At 48.9% G+C, this 20,236-nt stretch overlaps 1 protein-coding gene across 2 annotated transcripts in view; it reads left to right on the top strand.

Moving 5' to 3' along the window:
• Nucleotides 1-19,641, top strand: part of LOC139366141 (slit homolog 3 protein-like) — a 221,573-nt gene extending 201,932 nt beyond the window's left edge. The window contains exons 32-36 of one of the 2 annotated variants that reach the window (XM_071103287.1): nt 5,595-5,725; nt 16,564-16,718; nt 16,954-17,242; nt 17,489-17,694; nt 17,884-19,641. In XM_071103287.1, coding sequence (XP_070959388.1) covers nt 5,595-5,725; nt 16,564-16,718; nt 16,954-17,242; nt 17,489-17,694; nt 17,884-18,125 — 1,023 coding nt within the window. In that variant the 3' untranslated portion in view covers nt 18,126-19,641. The remainder of the gene's footprint in view (nt 1-5,594; nt 5,726-16,563; nt 16,719-16,953; nt 17,243-17,488; nt 17,695-17,883) is intronic. The other variant, XM_071103286.1, reaches the window with a different exon arrangement.
• Nucleotides 19,642-20,236: the final 595 nt, after the last annotated feature.

The following is a 20,236-nucleotide window of genomic DNA, read 5'->3' as shown; positions in this document are numbered from 1 at the left end:
GCCCACATCTCCCTACAGGTACTGTACCACCCCTAAGCAGCAACAATACTGGCTGTCACATCTCCACCCTCTCCTCTCCTCCATCTTCTGCTCTCCTCTCTGTACTCCTCCCTCTCCCCCTCTCACCTCCCCCTCTCCTTTCCTCCTCCTCTCCTCTCCCACTGCCCCTCCTCCTCCCTCTGCTTCTCCACCCCTTCCCTCTCACCCTGTCTCCTCCTTCCTGGGTTCGAGCCTTGGCAAAAGCCGAATCAGGAGGTATTGGTACCCGATAAGTAAGCAGCATGACATCCTTTACACTAGCAGCCGAGTAGCCTAGCTATTATCTCCCTATAACTGATCATCCTTCCCATTACGTCAAACTGTAAACTATAAAGTTGATGAGGGCTAGTGTGTTTTACACACTATCCCCCATCATTGCAGTACTTAAAGTATAGAATGTAGCACCCTTGGGAAAGGTATAAGAGGGATACTTTTTTCAGGGGCTAGTATGACAAGCTATCCCTCTCTATCTCGCTCTCTGTCTGCGTCCGGAATGGCACACTATTCCCATACAGTGCACTACTTTTGACCAGAACCCTATGGGCCCTGTAGTGCACTCAGTAGGGACTAGGGTGCCATTTGGGATGCAGACTCTGTGTTATTGGGGCTCTCAGCCAGCCGTGTGGCATCCGATCCACCACCAGCCACCACAGGGACGGTTGGATGGTGACATTATTAGAATGTCACCTTTTGTTCACGAGCATGAAATAATGTGTCTCAGGGGGATATGTATTATGGTAATAGAGTGTCGGCGTGGTGACTGTTATCAGCCCAATCACTAGGAGTGAGTCACAGCCGCCGGATCGCTTCTTACCTCCAAATGAGCTCATGTGCTCGTTGGCGAGGGGGCACGCTAATGTTAATTAAAAAGACTGTGGTAAAAATAGAACTGTTGGGCTTAGCCTATGTGCTAAAGGTGGCTTTTGTACGTAGGTAGATACATGGGCAAGAGCAAATGCAGCTTGCCAATATCTATCAATCAATCAAATGTATTTATAAAGCCCTTCTTACATCAGCTGATGTCACAAAGTGCTGTACAGACACCCAGCCTAAAACCCTAAACAGCAAGCAATGGAGGTGTAGAAGCACGGTGGCTAGGAAAAACTCCCTAGAAAGGCCAGAACCTAGGAAGAAACCTAGAGAGGAACCAGGCTATGAGGGGTGCCAAGTCCTCTTCTGGCTGTGCCGGGTGGAAATGATAACAGTACATGGCCAAGATGTTCAAATGTTTATAGATGACCAGCAGGGTCAAATAATAATAACCACAGTGGTTGTCGAGGGTGCAACAGGTCAGCACCTCAGTAGTCAGTTGGCTTTTCAGAGCCGATCATTCAGAGTATCTCTACCGCTCCTGCTGTCCCTAGAGAGTTGAAAACAGCAGGTCTGGGACAGGTAGCACATCCGGTGAACGGGTCAGGGTTCCATAGCCGCAGGCAGAACAGTTGAAACTGGAGCAGCGGCACGGCCAGGTGGACTGGGGACAGCATGGAGTCATCAGGCCAGGTATCAAGATGATGCCTGGAAATCGAAAAGCAGTGTTCGGTTAGTCGTCTACCGCAGTTCTAAATACGTTACACGATGCAACTTGGGAAAAAATATTTGAAGTTCCTTAAAATAGAAAAGTAGCGTTTTCAAATAAAAGACGCTTTGAGTTGAGAGCCACAGTGTAGTGCAGACTAAGTAAAGTAAACATCCCCAATGCCATGTTTTTATTTCAAATAGAGTAGCTTCAGTAGAATAGTAACCCTAAGTGTTAGGTACAGATTATTTTCCTCCCTTTTGGAAAGAATGACACGAGAACCATGTGACATGAGCTGCTGCTGCTATTGGCCCCACTGAGCGAGAGAGGGACCACACGCTGGAAAAAGCCCTCTTATACCTTTAATTGATATCCAACACCTGGCTTTTTCCAGCGTGTGGTCCCTCTCTCGCTCAGTGGGGCCAATAGCAGCAGCAGCTCATCTCGCATTATTCTCGTGTCAGTGCCAAACCAAGCCCAAGCAAGTGAAAACTCCATTGAGTCCTGCTGGACTCTGGGAAAGGCCTCCACTCTCCATAAATTCACCTCTCTCTGTCTGTCTGTCTGTCTGTCTGTCTGCATCACTAGCTCTGAACCTCGCTTGCATTTTCTCTCTCTCTCTCTCTCTGTGCTGCAGCTAGGTCTAGGACCGTATTACCAAGTCATGATGGCAGTCAAATTCCTTGTGACCTTTAAGATCACGGTAATTAGGCTTCTCCAAGCTCTGATGCTGCCGATGGTCATTAATAGCCTACTAAACTTGCTAACTGCCTGGTACTCAGCACTCTATTGTCCCTCTAATCACTAACATCAATGCAAATGTAATCGAAAATCTAATCAAACACTTCATGGGAGCCCATGAGCTCATGTTAAGCAACATTTCTATAGACCAGACAATACACATTGAAAAAAAAGTGTTGATGGCTTCTATTAAAAAAAGGAGGATCCCATCAGCTTTCTATAGGCTAGTCCTACTATATTTATTTCTCAACTTTCCTAAAATTAAGCACATTGCTTCTCTTTACAACAGCCTACCTGGCTGGCATGAAAATGAACCACGGGAAAAGCGTCCTACATTCGTTATTTAAGTGCATAGATGACATGTATTTTTTCCCCTGCCGCTATTTCGAGACGGGTGCATCAAAACTAATTTCACACATATATTATTCAGTATATACAGTTGAAGTCGGAAGTTTACATACAGTGTGGCAAAAAAGTATTTAGTCAGCCACCAATTGTGCAAGTTCTCCCACTTAAAAAGATGAGAGAGGCCTGTAGTTAAACTTCCGACTTCAACTGTATAAAGACAAGATTAAATAAAAAATTGTCTGATGGGTCACAATATTGAACTATCACTGAATTATATATTTCCATTTGTGAATGATACCCAGCTTGTGTGCAGTAAGGCAATACTTTTTTTTACGACTTTTTCAAATCATAGTCGCACACCTCATGTAGCCTAGCCCTTAGGCCTATATGTTTTGATAAGGTTTGCATCACAACTAACTTCTTAAAATGAAGCACATTAATCCTCTTTACAACAGGTGTCTAACTGGCATATATACGCAGAGTTTCATGTTTGGGGATTATCATTTTCACCATAAAAATGCACCTTTATAATAAAGGCATTACATTCATAATCACATTTGCTGTCACTTTTGAGAATGGTGTTTTCACGCTAATTGATTGCATTTTGGAACATTCACGCTTATAGCCTACTGCCGTGTGCCCATTGCTGCACTTACAGACCCCAGGTCTCGCAACCATAAAGGGCATTGGGTTCTATAACTGATTCAAGTATTTTTAGCCAGATCCTAATTGGTATGTTGAATATTATGTTCCCTTTGATTGCATAGAAGGCCCTTCTTGCCTTGTCTCTCAGATTGTTCACAGCTTTGTGGAAGCTACCTGTGGCATTGATGTTTAGGCTGAGGCATGTATAGTTTTTTGTATGCTATAGGGTAGCAGTATCTAGATGGAATTTGTATTCGTTGTCCTGGCAACTGACCTTTTTTGGAACACCATTATTTTTTTGTCTTAGTGAGATCTACTGTTAGGGCCCAGGTCTGACAGAATCTGTGCAGAAGATCTAGGTGCTGCTGTAGACCTTCCTTGGTTGGGGACAGAAGCACCAGATCATCAGCAAACAGTTGACATCCGATTCTTGTTGGCCGGGGCCGGGTGCTGCAGACTGTTCTAGTGCCCTCACCAATTCAATGATATATATATGTTGAAGAGGGTTGGTCTTAAGCTGCATCCCTGTCTCGCCTCCCAGCCCTGTGGAAAGAAATGTGTGTGATTTTTGCCAATTTTAACCGCACACTTGATGTTTGTGTACATGGATTTTATAATGTCGTATGTATTTCCCCAAACACCACTTTCCATCAATTTGTATAATAGGCCCTCATGCCAAATTGAGTAGAAAGCTTTTTTGAAATCAACAAAGCATGAGAAGATTTTGCCTTTATTTTGGTTTGTTTGTTTGTCAATTAGGTTGTGCAGGGTGAATACGTGGTCTGTCGTAAGGTAATTTGGTAAAAAGCCAATTTGACATTTGCTCAGTACATTGTTTTCACTGAGGAAATGTATGAGTCTGCTGTTAATGATAATGCGGAGGACTTTTCCAAGGTTGCTGTTGACACAGATCCCACAAATCCCCCGGTAGTTATTGGGGTCAAATTTGTCTCCACTTTTGTGGATTGGGGGGATCAGGCCTTGTTTCCAAATATTGGGGAAGATTCCAGAGCCGAGGAGAATTTTAAATAGTTTAAGTATAATTGGAATTTGTGGTCTGTATATTTTATCATTTCATTTAGAATACCATCAACCCCACAGGCCTTTTTGGGTTGGAGGGTTTGTATTTTGTCTTGTGGTTCATTCAATGTAATTGGAGAATCCAGTGGGTTCTGGTAGTCTTCAATAGTTGATTCTAAGATTTTTATTTGATCATGTATATATTTTTGCTGTTTGTTCTTTGTTATAGAGCCAAAAATATTTGAGAAGCGGTTTATCCATCTCCGTTTTATATAGATAACTATTCATGTTGTTGTTTGCTTAGAGTTTTCCAATTTTCCCAGAAGTGGTTAGATTCTATGGATTCTTCAATTACATTGAGCTGATTTGTGATGTGCTGTTCCTTCTTTTTCCGTAGTGTATTTCTGTATTGTTTTAGTGATTCACCATAGTGAAGGCGTAGGCTCAGGTTTTCTGGGTCTCTATGTTTTGGTTGGATAGGTTTCTCAATTTCTTTCTTAGGTTTTTTGCATTCCTCATCAAACCATTTGTTATTGTTGATAATGTTCTTAGGTTGTCTGCTTGACATTTTTTGATTTGATAGGGAAGCTGAGAGTTCAACTATACTGTTTAGGTTTTCTACTTCCAAGTTTACACCGTCACTATTACAGTGGAACCTTTTGAACGCTGTAAGAGACTCTGGGTTGAGGTCAGTGATAAAGTAGTCTACAGTACTACTGCCAAGAGATGAGCTATATGTGTAACTACCATAGGAGTCCCCTCGAAACCTACAATTGACTATAAACATACGCAGCGTCCGACAAAGCTGCAGGAGTTGTGACCTGTTTTTGTTGGTTATGTTGTTGTAGTTGTGTCTAGGGGGGGCATTTGGGGGAGGGAATGCTGTCACCCCCAGGTAGGTGTTTGTCCCCCTGTGTGCTGAGGGTATCGGGTTCTTGTCCAGTTCTGGCATTTAGGTCGCCACAGACTAGTACATGTCCCTGAACCTGGAAATGGTTAATCTCCCTCTCTAAGATGGAGAAGCTGTCATCATTAAAGTATGGGGATCCTATTGGGGGGATATAGGTAGCACACATGATAATTTCCTTACTAATTTCTAGCCAGATGTAAAAATAATTTTTTACTAATTTAGTAGAGTCGGTTAGGTCTGCTCTATACCAAATTAGCATAGCCCCTGAATCTCTTCCCTGTTCCTGTCTCTCTCTGTCTATTTCTCTCCCTATCTCTCTCAATTTCTCTCTTTCTCTTCTCTCTCTCTTTCTGTCTGTCTGTCTCTCTACAGGTGGCTACAGATAAGGACAACGGTATCCTGCTCTACAAGGAGGATCATGATCCTCTAGCTCTAGAGCTGTACCAGGGACACATACGCATAATCTACGACATTGTTAACTACCCACCGACCACCGTCTACAGGTCAGCACCCCCGTCTGTCTGTCTGTCTGTCTGGCTCTCGTTGAAGAACCACAGCCAGCCTATAGTTCTGCTCTACAGGAACACACACTCACCATATAAACACAGCTTACCCATACACACACTCTCACCAATGCACACACACACACCCTTACACACAGTCTCACCAATACACACCCCTACACACACTCTTACCCATAATCTCTCTCTCTCTCTCTCTCTCTCTCTCTCTCTCTCTCTCTCTCTCTCTCTCTCTCTCTCTCTCTCTCTCTCTCTCTCTCTCTCTCTCTCTCTCTCTCTCTCTCTCTCTCTCTCTCTCTCTCTCTCTCTCTCTCTCTCTCTCTCTCTCTCTCTCTCTCTCTCTCTCCCTTCCTTCCTTCCTTCCTTCCTTCCTTCCTCTCGGAGTAGCAGCCACCTTCATCTAGACCCGGCTACACGGTTATGCTCAGTGAAGCCCCTCACAAACAAAAAAAACTGCCTTCTGCTCTCCCCAGACAGACGGAGCACTGAGGAGTTTGTTGAGTCTGTCCCCGCTAGCCTTATCTCCAGCCCAGCATGCTAACACAGAAGGGCTGTGGTTCCTTTACTGTGGTGTTATAACCCTGTGCTACACAGAGTAGGGGAGCGCAGTTAACACTTTACTGTACACACATCCATGTATGTGTTCGTAAAGCCTCTATAGCAGCTAAATAAAGATCATTATTACAGCCGACATAGGCAGTCAGTGAGATTTTGAACAACGGCTTAAGAAAACCCAGAGCCCGAGAGAGGAGAACAGAGCCCGTAGGAGCTGACCTCAGACCAGCGCCACTGTCTGTCTGCTCCGGATTTGTTGTTATTGATCCAAACGTCATCTGGCCATTCCCTTGTGCTGTTTAGAGAGACTTTTAGCTGCTACCCCGAGGCAGGGAGGAGAGGAAGCAGGGAAGGAGGGAGGGAGAGAGAGAGGGAGGTAGGGTATCGATCGACCCATCAAAGAGCTGCCCAGTGAAAAAGAACAGCTCCTCCCCAAGTGATTTGTTAGACTGGGATCGCCTCATGCACTGGGCCCTTTTTCACGTGTTGTGTTCCTCCTATTACCTCCAAAGTAATGAATTGGTCGTCTTCGAACGGCAGGGAGGAAGGAAAGGACATCTCAGTCGTTCCTTTGTCTTGCAGCAATCAAAAGGCAGGTCCAGTTTCAAAATGAAATTAGATGCTTAAACTCTGAGGCAAATGGGCCTGTCATGGTTTTGGTTTGAAATCATATCCAAGCCCCAGCTCTATAACCAGCTCCAGCCCCAACCCCAGCTCTATAACCAGCTCCAGCCCCAACCCCAGCTCTATAACCAGCTCCAGCCCCAACCCCAGCTCTATAACCAGCTCCAGCCCCAACCCCAGCTCTATAACCAGCTCCAGCCCCAACCCCAGCTCTATAACCAGCTCCAGCCCCAGGCCTGTCTCCCAGCCCCAACCCCAGCTCTATAACCAGCTCCAGCCCCAGGCCTGTCTCCCAGCCCCAACCCCAGCTCTATAACCAGCTCCAGCCCCAGGCCTGTCTCCCAGCCCCAACCCCAGCTCTATAACCAGCTCCAGCCCCAGGCCTGTCTCCCAGCCCCAACCCCAGCTCTATAACCAGCTCCAGCCCCAAGCCTGTCTCCCAGCCCCAACCCCAGCTCTATAACCAGCTCCAGCCCCAAGCCTGTCTCCCAGCCCCAACCCCAGCTCTATAACCAGCTCCAGCCCCAGGCCTGTCTCCCAGCCCCAACCCCAGCTCTATAACCAGCTCCAGCCCCAGGCCTGTCTCCCAGCCCCAACCCCAGCTCTATAACCAGCTCCAGCCCCAAGCCTGTCTCCCAGCCCCAACCCCAGCTCTATAACCAGCTCCAGCCCCAAGCCTGTCTCCCAGCCCCAACCCCAGCTCTATAACCAGCTCCAGCCCCAGGCCTGTCTCCCAGCCCCAACCCCAGCTCTATAACCAGCTCCAGCCCCAGGCCTGTCTCCCAGCCCCAACCCCAGCTCTATAACCAGCTCCAGCCCCAGGCCTGTCTCCCAGCCCCAACCCCAGCTCTATAACCAGCTCCAGCCCCAAGCCTGTCTCCCAGCCCCAACCCCAGCTCTATAACCAGCTCCAGCCCCAGGCCTGTCTCCCAGCCCCAACCCCAGCTCCAGGCCTGTCTCCCAGCCCCAACCCCAGCCCCAGGCCTGTCTCCAGCCCCAACCCCAGCTCCAGGCCTGTCTCCCAGCCCCAACCCCAGCCCCAGGCCTGTCTCCAGCCCCAACCCCAGCTCCAGCCCCAGGCCTGTCTCCCAGCCCCAACCCCAGCTCCAGGCCTGTCTCCCAGCCCCAACCCCAGCCCCAGGCCTGTCTCCAGCCCCAACCCCAGCTCCAGGCCTGTCTCCCAGCCCCAACCCCAGCCCCAGGCCTGTCTCCAGCCCCAACCCCAGCTCCAGCCCCAGGCCTGTCTCCCAGCCCCAACCCCAGCCCCAGGCCTGTCTCCCAGCCCCATCCCCAGCCCCTGGCGTGTGTCCAGCCCCAACCCCAGCCCCAGGCCTGTCTCCCAGCCCCAACCCCAGCCCCAGGCCTGTCTCCCAGCCCCAACCCCAGCCCCAGGCCTGTCTCCAGCCCCAACCCCAGCCCCAGGCCTGTCTCCCAGCCCCAACCCCAGCCCCAGGCCTGTCTCCCAGCCCCAACCCCAGCCCCAGGCCTGTCTCCAGCCCCAACCCCAGCTCCAGCCCCAGGCCTGTCTCCCAGCCCCAACCCCAGCTCCAGGCCTGTCTCCCAGCCCCAACCCCAGCCCCAGGCCTGTCTCCAGCCCCAACCCCAGCTCCAGCCCCAGGCCTGTCTCCCAGCCCCAACCCCAGCCCCAGGCCTGTCTCCAGCCCCAACCCCAGCTCCAGCCCCAGGCCTGTCTCCCAGCCCCAACCCCAGCCCCAGGCCTGTCTCCAGCCCCAACCCCAGCCCCAGGCCTGTCTCCCAGCCCCAACCCCAGGTCTGTCTCCCAGCCCCAACCCCAGCCCCAGGTCTGTCTCCCAGCCCCAACCCCAGCTCCAGCCCCAGGCCTGTCTCCCAGCTCCAGCCCCAGGCCTGTCTCCCAGCTCCAGCCCCAGCTCCAGCCCCAGGCCTGTCTCCCAGCTCCAGCCCCAGGCCTGTCTGATGCGTCATGGCTTCCTCATTTTGTTCTGGATCTGCAGACTCTCCCCCTCATCACTCCCTTTACCCCCAGAGTGACGTAGCGTTTTGTGGCTTTGGCAGCGCCTTGCCCCATTGTCTTTGGGGTGCAGAGAGAGTGATGCGGGGATGGGGTGAGCGAGAGGAGACAGGACGGGAAAGTGAGGAGGGGATTTACCCCTGTCCGCTCCCATTACTGGGACATGGTCTACGACAGAGCCCAGAGTACACAGCACCCAGCACGTTCCTGAGTTCACCCTGTGATGGTTAGCATTAACATTAACTGTGTGGAGCAGCAGGCCTCACTTCCAGCCAGGGCCTCAATTCTACACAGCTCCCGCCCGATGATGCATAGATGTGGATGGACTATGAGCTGAGCTTTGAGGATGTTCACCTTCAGTGAGAGAAAGAGAATGGTTGCGGTCGCTACATTCCTCAGCCCCCTGTGGTCCAGCGGCTCTCGGAGGGAGAGCACCTTCAAATGGACGTTGGGTCGTAAAGACGCGGTGGGGGAGGGGGGCCGGGGGAGGAAGGGGATGTTTCCACTCCTGGGGGGGGGATAGGAGACTGGAGGGGAGACAGCTTCAGCAAGGAGAGGTGAGGGGTGGAGGTTTGAGGAGGAGAGAGTGGTGAGAAAAACATGGAAGAGAAGCATGAGTGAATGAAGGGTGGTCTGGTCAAGTGTCTGTCTGAAGGGAAGGTGGGTCGTGAAGCACTCATCTGTCCAGATCTAACCTGCCTCACACGACGGGGGAGGAAAAGAGAGAGAAGGAGAGAGAGGGATGAGATGATATGGAGGCAGCAGGGGAGAGGCGCCTTCCCCACCCGAGAGGCCTCATTATCATCTGATGAATGCCCGGGTCCTCACTGTGTGCTAATGTCCTGCCCTTTACCAAATGCCACAGTAATCCTTCTATTAGTTTAAGGGACCACGTCTGCTGTTATTCAGGAGAGAGGGATAGAGGGAGAGAAGAAGTATGGAAGGAAAGGGGCATAAAAACATCACAGAAAATTGAACGAGAGCGTTTCAATTTGCTACCCAACTCCCTCACACCCTTTCTAGGTTCCGCAATCTCACTGCCACACCTAGGCTGCACATCCCAAATGGCACCCTATTCCCTATAAATTGCATTACTTTTGTCCAGGACCCATAGGGCTCTGGTCAAAAGTAGTGCACTATATAGGGAATAGGGTGCCGTTTGGGACAGAGCCCTACAGTATCTGTATTGGCGCTCTTCAAAAATGAGCCAGCCCTTGCCTGCCATGAAACTTTGATTTAGAGCTGCGGAGAAGAGCCTATAGAGGGGTCAGAGTGTCTCTCTCTCTTCTCTCTGTTGCTTTTCAATGCTCCACTCAGCATCAGCCGAATATGTCTCTTTGTGAGCCGAGTGCCACATCAGAGCAGAGTGGAGAGAGTCTTTAAGGGCTGAGTCACAAAGGAAAGAGAAGAGAAGACAGGAGAGGAGAATAGAGGAGAGGACAGGCAGCATGGGAACAAAGTGGGGCTACTGGTAGAGGCTAAAGAGAGGAGATCGAGAGAGTGAGAGTGGAAGAGAGAGAAAGAAAGAAAGAAAGAAAGAAAGAAAGAAAGAAAGAAAGAAAGAAAGAAGGGAAGAGAGTAAGAGGGGGGGAGAAAGAGAGCGAGAGAGATATAGAGTGGAGTAGAGAGAGAGAGACCGCTGGGTATGAGATGGGCCTCCCGTTGATCACTGGTCAGAGAGAGATGAGCCTCCCGTTGATCACTGGTCAGAGAGAGATGGGCCTCCCGTTGATCACTGGTCAGAGAGAGATGGACCTCCCGTTGATCACTGGTCAGAGAGAGATGGGCCTCCCGTTGATCACTGGTCAGAGAGAGATGGGCCTACCGTTGATCACTGGTCAGAGAGAGATGGGTCAGTCACAGCAGCAAGATTTGTGACCTGTTGCCACGAGAAAAGGGCAACCAGTGAAGAACACACACCATTGTAAATACAACCCATATCTATGCTTATTTATTTTATCTTGTGTCCTTTACCATTTGTACATTGTTAAAACACTGTATATATAATATGACATTTGTAATGTCTTTATTGTTTTGAAACTTCTGTATGTGTGATGTTTACTGTTAATTTTTATTGTTTATTTCACTTTATATATTCACTTTATATATTATCTACCTCACTTGCTTTGGCAATGTTAACACATGTTTCCCATGCCAATAAAGCCCTTGAATTGAATTGAATTGAGAGATGGGCCTCCCGTTGATCTCTGGTCAGAGAGAGATGGGCCTCCCGGTGATCACTGGTCAGAGAGAGATGGGCTTCCCGGTGATCACTGGTCAGAGAGAGATGGGCCTCCCGGTGATCACTGGTCAAAAGTAGTGCACTATATAGGGGATAATTGACAATTGGGAGGCAGAAAGTGTTCCACAGAGGTCAGGAGAATGGAGTGTGACATCTGGCTGGAGAATGCTGCACCACTGGCAAGCACCATAAAGGAGACCCTGAGACCGGCGTGTTTAGACCATGTTTAGCTTCCGGTCTATGGGAAGCTGGAGTCAAGTCCTTTCAAGGGCATAGCTGTTATGTTTCCACCTAGCTACCCCCACCCGTTAAGATGGTTTAGATAGCTGCAGTTAGACCTAGCTATCCCTAAGAGGAGCCAGCCAGGCAGCCAAACAACCCCCCCCCCCATTCCTCAGACTGAACACTAAACAAGCTAGTCGGGTTAGTGCTACATTGTAAGCAAATGATAGTTCTGGCTAATTTCATTTTAAAATGTTAATAGGGTCTACAGGGAAGCTGGTTCAGGGTATCTTTACTCAGATAAAGGCAACCGGTAATTGTTTCAAAGTTAGTGTATGTGACATTTCTAATGCGGTTTGGTTGCGAGAGGAAAACAGAGTATTTGATTCTCGGCTGACAGGAAATTGATTTCCCCCGGTCGACTTGCAGGGGGACACGACGCTGCTGAAATCTGCCACGGCTTTCTGTTTGTTTTTATTGAATTCCATAATGGGCCGCTTTAAGCTAATACGCAGGCTGGGCACACATCAAAGTCCCCGCATCCCCCTCAAAAAAATATCATTGCCTCTGGAAAACTTCAGCTTGTCAAAACACAGACAAAACCCAATATTGGCAAAGGCTGGAGGGCCGAGCTCCACGATTCACCTTGTTGGGCTAGAACTCTGCTGCCCCTCTGTGGTCATATGACATCATATCAGAATGTGGGCTCCTCTGTTTAACACCTAGTATTACTTCACACTTTTCCCCCAAAGACTATTATCACCTTGTTGTCAGGGTTGTCATTTGAAAGAGATAAAAACAGAAATAAATCTCTTGACATTTTTTCCTAGACCTCTTTGCCTCCAACCAAAAACCATGTTCTTCCCTGCTATACTCCCCCTTTGGCGAGGATGTGGACTTTCAGATTGCCGCGTAATGAAAGACGGCTGTCAAAACCACAGACACGGGATGAAAATGTCATTAAAAGTGTAATAAAGCCGGACTTCCATGGTGGTATTTACATTTTCAATGGAGGACAGGAAGGCAGAAGGGGGTCTTTGCAGCAGGCCCTACCATTGTGTTGGTCGCAAAAGCCTTGTTTTCAGACTGGAATTGAATTACGGGCCCATAATGCAAACCATACATGCTGCCTGCCTGCGTCTGTGTCGGCCCTTTGTTGAGCAAATACCTGTTTTATTTTTACTGAAACCACATTGGCCAATTGCTGAGCTGTGTAGGGGTTGTGTCCTTTACCTGTCCTCTCAGCTGTGTTGTGCTAAAGTCCTCACACACTTGACCTACGGGTGAACATTGGTTCGTTGTGCTTGTAGCGTGCTGATTGTCTAGTTTTACTGCTGGTCTTTGTCTTGGCAGTGTGTTGGCCTGTATGGAGGGAGCAGTCAGGACTCTAGCTGTCTGGGTTCTGGGCCCACCTCCAGAACTCACAGTACTTTTCTACTGGCTGTTAATTCTAATAATACGGTCATTGAACCACTGCGGGAAGTGTCAATCAAATGTTTTTAACCATCAGCCAATTGGAGAGCTGGCAGTAGGGGGGAGGAGCCTTGCTAAACTCCCCTGATGGTATGCTGTTTTTGGAGAAGACCACAACCCAACGGCGGCGAGAGTGGGTTTTTCTCTCGTTTATGTTTTTGGAACAAAAACATTTCTTGGGGTAAGGATAGGAAGAGTTAGTTTTGGGCTGAGAGGAGAAGTTGAGGGAAAGAGCTGCAATCAATTTCACCACCCATACCCATTGGTCTCTCGCTTTCTCTCTCTCTCCCTATATCTCTTTCTCTCTCTCCCTCTTTCTCTCTCTCTTCCCCGCTCTATCCCTGCCAAACCACTGTCTCTAGCTGTCTGTAATGTAGCTGCCTGTCTCCTCTCCAGGAATAACGTCCATACCAGTGACGGCCTTAGGGCTGATCAGCCTGACCCCATCTACCCCTCAACATGACCCATCTACCCCTCTAATCCAGCCCCATCTACCCCTCTAATCCAGCCCCATCTACCCCTCTAATCCAGCCCCATCTACCCCTCTAATCCGGCCCCATCTACCCCTCAACATGACCCATCTACCCCTCTAATCCAGCCCCATCTACCCCTCTAATCCGGCCCCATCTACCCCTCAACATGACCCATCTACCCCTCTAATCCGGCCCCATCTACCCCTCAACATGACCCATCTACCCCTCTAATCCAGCCCCATCTACCCCTCAACATGACCCATCTACCCCTCAACATGACCCATCTACCCCTCAACATGACCCATCTACCCCTCAACATGACCCATCTACCCCTCAACATGACCCATCTACCCCTCTAATCCAGCCCCATCTACTCCTCAACATGACCCATCTACCCCTCAACATGACCCATCTACCCCTCAACATGACCCATCTACCCCTCTAATCCAGCCCCATCTACCCCTTAACATGACCCATCTACCCCTCTAATCTGGCCCCATCTACCCCTCAACACGACCCATCTACCCCTCAACATGACCCATCTACCCCTCTAATCCGGCCCCATCTACCCCTCTAATCCAGCCCCATCTACCCCTCTAATCCAGCCCCATCTACCCCTCTAATCCAGCCCCATCTACCCCTCTAATCCGGCCCCATCTACCCCTCAACATGACCCATCTACCCCTCTAATCCAGCCCCATCTACCCCTCTAATCCGGCCCCATCTACCCCTCAACATGACCCATCTACCCCTCTAATCCGGCCCCATCTACCCCTCAACATGACCCATCTACCCCTCTAATCCAGCCCCATCTACCCCTCAACATGACCCATCTACCCCTCAACATGACCCATCTACCCCTCAACATGACCCATCTACCCCTCAACATGACCCATCTACCCCTCAACATGACCCATCTACCCCTCTAATCCAGCCCCATCTACTCCTCAACATGACCCATCTACCCCTCAACATGACCCATCTACCCCTCAACATGACCCATCTACCCCTCTAATCCAGCCCCATCTACCCCTTAACATGACCCATCTACCCCTCTAATCTGGCCCCATCTACCCCTCAACACGACCCATCTACCCCTCAACATGACCCATCTACCCCTCTAATCCGGCCCCATCTACCCCTCTAATCCAGACCCATCTACCCCTCAACAGACCCATCTACCCCTCAACATGACCCATCTACCCCCATCCAGCCCCATCTACCCCTCTACATGACCCATCTACCCCTCTAATCCGGCCCCATCTACCCCTCTAATCCAGCCCCATCTACCCCTCAACATGACCCATGTACCCCTCAACATGACCCATCTACCCCTCTAATCCAGCCCCATCTACCCCTCTAATCCGGCCCCATCTACCCCTCTAATCCGGCCCCATCTACCCCTCAACATGACCCATCTACCCCTCTAATCCAGCCCCATCTACCCCTCAACATGACCCATCTACCCCTCTAATCCAGCCCCATCTACCCCTCAACATGACCCATCTACCCCTCTAATCCAGCCCCATCTACCCCTCAACATGACCCATCTACCCCTCTAATCCAGCCCCATCTACCCCTCTAATCCAGCCCCATCTACCCCTCAACATGACCCATCTACCCCTCTAATCCGGCCCCATCTACCCCTCTAATTCAGCCCCATCTACCCCTCTAATCCGGCCCCATCTACCCCTCAACATGACCCATCTACCCCTCTAATCCAGCCCCATCTACCCCTCTAATCCGGCCCCATCTACCCCTCAACATGACCCATCTACCCCTCTAATCCGGCCACATCTACCCCTCAACATGACCCATCTACCCCTCTAATCCGGCCCCATCTACCCCTCAACATGACCCATCTACCCCTCTAATCCGGCCCCATCTACCCCTCAACATGACCCATCTACCCCTCTAATCCGGCCACATCTACCCCTCAACATGACCCATCTACCCCTCTAATCCAGCCCCATCTACCCCTCTAATCCGGCCCCATCTACCCCTCAACATGACCCATCTACCCCTCTAATCCAGCCCCATCTACCCCTCTAATCCGGCCCCATCTACCCCTCAACATGACCCATCTACCCCTCTAATCTGGCCCCATCTACCCCTCTACTCTGATCCCCTCTAATCCGGCCCCATCTACCCCTCAACATGACCCATCTACCCCTCTAATCCAGCCCCATCTACCCCTCTAATCCGGCCCCATCTACCCCTCAACATGACCCATCTACCCCTCTAATCTGGCCCCATCTACCCCTCTACTCTGATCCCCTCTAATCCGGCCCCATCTACCCCTCAACATGACCCATCTGCCCCTCTAATCTGACCCCATATACCACTCTATTCTGACCCCCTCAGCCTGGACTCATCTACCCCTTCACCTAGAGTCAGAGCCTTGTAGCCTAACCTCAAATCACTGCATCTACCCCCTCCTCGACTCTCCTCCCCTCCCAAGATCCAGCGGGGTTACGACCTCATACCCCAGGCTACTGTTGTATCAGCCCTTAGACCAAACACAATTACCCATCAGTAACCAGGCGGGCCCAGAGCCCAGAGGGAGTACAGCCTGTTCTGTACCCAGCAGTCAGCCAGTCAGCCAGTGTGGGAACTGGAGCAGTCCAACGGCAACAGGCCTATTATCATTGTGAGGGCCAAAATCATCTGGCTCAGCCTGAACCCACCAGCATCATAGCTTGCTATTCCAGTTGGAGTTTGCTGGCGCGGGGAGGTTTTTGCGGGCTGGGTGAGGAGGTGCCTTGCCATGGTTTAAACATGAGTAGTGTGAAAGGCACACATACACTGGCCTCCTCCAGAGTGCTGCTACTGTTCACATGTCCAGAGTGATACGTGTCCCTACGCTCACAGAGCTCTTACCCTCCACACAGTACGTGTGTGAGAGGTCTCAAACCGCATGGCTGCCTAGAATCACGGCCAGCGAAAGCTTTAAACACCCTACTCTCCTTAATAACACCAAACGAGTGCTCTATAACAATTCAACTGCCACAGAATAATGTGTGAGGTCCTATAGAAAAACCAGCTATGTTTATTGTATGAGGCCATTCCAAGTCTCCTTTTCTACCGAATTTGTACTTGAATCAGATGTTTTTCTCCTATTCTATAACAACTCCTATATTCCTACCATGTGTTGCTATTGCCCTGTGTCCCCTCGCTTTCCCTGTCTCTGTGCAGTGTTGTTGAACCACGTTTTTTAATGTCTTCCTGTCTCTCTCTCCAGTGTTGAGTCTGTGAGTGACGGTCTATTCCACACGGTGGAGCTCCTGATTCAGAACCACTCTCTGAGCCTGGTGGTGGACAAGGGATCCCCCAAGAGCCTGGGCAAGCTGCCGCGCCAGCCCTCTGTGGACCACAACACACAGCTCTACATAGGAGGTAAGCAGAAACCCATATAGTACACATACCTGTACACACCATTGCCTTGTGTAAAAAAAAAAAATTAAAAAAACACCACTACGCATACATAGTGATTTTGAGGATACTTAAAGATATTGTCTCATAAGCATGTTTTTTGTTTGCATTTACATTTCACAAAATGTCAGAACGTCAAACCAGAATGTCAGAATGATCTAACCCCTTAAATTCTTCCATCCCTCCTCCTCCCCTCCAGGTGTGCCCTCAGCGGTAATGGCGTCCGGACTGCGTTCAGGTCCCGATCGCAGCCCCCAGGCCTTCAACGGCTGCATCCACAACGTCAGGATCAACGGAGAGCTCCAGGATCTGGGGGCAGCGCCGCGCGGGTTGGAGGGCATCCTGCCAGGCTGCCACTCTTGCAGCGTGTGTGCCCAGGGCGCCTGCAGACAGAGGGGGGAGACGGGTGTGTCCTGTGAGTGCCCACCCAGCCGCAGCGGACCCCTCTGTGACCAGAGGATCGCCCCTAGCCCCTGTCAGAGCAGCAGGTATGGCCTATACAGGACACCTCATAGGCCTGTACTCATAACTAATTAATAATGAATTACTCGTAGATTGAGGCATTGTCTTCAACACGTTACATTCACACAGAAACAAACCCATACTTTTACACTTTCCCATGTTTAATAACATTATAAAATATGAATAATTTGTACTCAACGTGGGTACATTTTACACCCCAAAAACACACACACATTAACATTCCTCATATTGTCTGCATCTCTTTGTTCCAGGTGTGTCCATGGGCTGTGTGTGCCTAAGGCGTCGTCCTACAGTTGTCATTGTGCTGACGGCTACACAGGGCAGTACTGTGACAGGAGAGAGGAGCCCCAAGCTTGTAAAGGACACCAGTGTGGACACGGGGAGTGTAGGGTCACAGAGAGCGGGGAGCCCTCTTGCCATTGCCAGCCGGGCTACACTGGCCCTACCTGTGACGCAGGTGAGAGGAACACACACACAGAAACTGTCATGCTGATGTATGGACATTTTTATTGTACACAGAAACTTGATTCTCAGAGGTCCATAGGAATGATATGCAATTTTTCAGTTAGGCTATCTAATATAATCCATTAATAAAATCAGATGCTATAGTGACAGTGAACCTTTCTGATTGCCCCCCACCCCACAGAACCGGCGTGCCAGGGAGAGGTGGTGCGTGATCTGCTGAAGCGGCACCAGCCCATGAAGACGTGCACCTCGACCAGTAAGATCCCCCGGGTGGAGTGTCCCCGCGCCTGCGACGGAGGCTTCTGCTGCGCACCATCCAAGAGCCGGAGGCGGAAAGTGGTCTTCAAGTGCACCGACGGATCCTCGTACTCTGAGGAGATGGAGACCACCCTGGAGTGTGGCTGTGCCAAGTGCCCGTTGTAATATCATGTCATCGCCATGGAAACAACCACAAACAAAACAAGGGACCTGCTGCCAGAGAGCAAAAATAAAATATATTGTAAAATAAAACATAGAACTTATTTTTATTATGGGATTTTTTTTTTTTTAAGAAGAGACTTGATAATTGTTTTTAATATGTCGAATATTATTGTCATATGAGAAGTTATTTTGTACCTTAAGAAAAAAAAAGAAAAAATATTAACATTCCTGAAAGTATATGAATTTATATGTATGTATAAATCTATATAAATGTAACGTTATAACCTAACCCATGGTTTTTATTTGCTCAGTGTATTATTGCATGTGTGTGTACGTGTTGATACGGTAGGGGAGTCTTTGGACACTTTAAATGTGCAGCGAGACAGTGAGTTGTACAAAGAAAGTGTCGGAAGGGAAGGAGGAGTTAGTGCTGCATCTCCCCAGACATAAAGAAGAGGAAGGCAGTCTTTTTCTCATCTTCAGCTATGGAGGCAAACAAAGGAACTGTCCCACTTTGCTCCCCAGCTTTATAATGGACTTCATCCCCACCACAGAGCTAGCTGAGCTCTCTCTAGAGGATATGAACTCTTATCCACGGAGCTTGCAAACAGTGATTGTTACTTTGTGCCATAGGAATCCCATTTACATTGTTGTTGATTTGTATTTGTCTGCTGTTTCACATCAGAGATTCTAGAGTCCAACCACATTGAGCAACAGATGTTGAAAATAAATGTGTTGGGTTAAAAAGACGTTCAAAATATGTATTTGTGGTTGAAAATACATCTTTTCTATGGCTTGTGCTCACTGGGACGGGCCAAGATGGCTTCTAATAGATGTCTTCTGGACAGAGTCTGTCAGCCAGTGAAGTTCTCCTGAGATTCTGTATCGTGTTGTGTCTGTGGTCACAGCTCAGATGGAAAAGGACTTTATAATGCTTGGCCTACCCTGGCCTGCGAAAACATTGTTGGGACTCAAATCATAACCGTCCATTACTACTAACACTATTAAATGCATAGATGAAGCCCATAACTACTGTATTGTTTACTTTGTAAACATGTGTTTACCATAGGATTTGAGGTGTCATCCCAGTCGTCCCCCCTGTCAGTCAGAAAATATTTGGTAACACTTGAATTGTATATTATTTTATTACCACGTGTTGATACTGTCATAGAGTGCAGTACGTGTCAAATACGGTGTTACCAAATATTCTTTCCATTGAGAGTTTGGCAGTGATCAAGTTCAGTACACCCTTTACCCCCAGTACCACACTCTAACTACTCCAATACCCCCATGCCTCAAAACATTCAATGAAATGATTCTGTATGTACGGAAGGTGTAGGCTCTACAATGTAAATGATCTTATGTCAGATGCCTTATATTCAGTAATAATAATAATAATAATAACTATTATGTTGGCCATACTATCAGGTGCATCCTCCAGACATAGATATATTTCTGGTTAAACATGAACTTGTGAGTGATGAATAATTATGTTGAAATTAAACTACCATGAAACTAGTGTCTATGTTTGAGTTAATATTAGACCGACTTAACATTGGAGAAATGCTCAATTTACCAAGACAAAAAAATAATAGTTGTACATATATAGCAGCCATATATAACCGCACAGCATTAAGACAACGGGAGGGGGCCCTGGCACGCCGGAGCTCTCCAAAATGTACCAGCGCATCGGGGCAAGCATTGGGGAAAGCGCATACACTGGCACATGCTCTGACGGCGGCAGTGAATGTTTCAAAAAAGGTGAGGTTCTTCTATTTTTCATATGGTTTAAATCCAACTTTTACATCGTTTAGCAGTAAAGTCGGCGCGTGAATCCCCCACGACTGCGTCACTGGATAAGGGTAAGTAATTAAGGGAATGAAACTTGGTTGTCAGTAACTTAATACTGTAATGACCTGACTAGATCATAAAGGAACAATTGTCCAGACAGAGGTTTGAGTTTACGAATTGACTGTTTATTAACCCAAATTCACACAGGCTACTGTTTGGCCGTAGCCCACGCCAAATAAATGAAGGATACCCCACAAAGCAACCGTGACCTTCTCTTGTGAAACCCAAACATAAGAGAAAGAACAATGGCTAAACCTGGTCTT

Source organism: Oncorhynchus clarkii, chromosome 14, assembly GCF_045791955.1.
Source record: "Oncorhynchus clarkii lewisi isolate Uvic-CL-2024 chromosome 14, UVic_Ocla_1.0, whole genome shotgun sequence".
Classification (NCBI taxonomy): Eukaryota; Metazoa; Chordata; class Actinopteri; order Salmoniformes; family Salmonidae; genus Oncorhynchus; species Oncorhynchus clarkii.
This window is presented reverse-complemented; position numbering and strand designations above follow the sequence as displayed.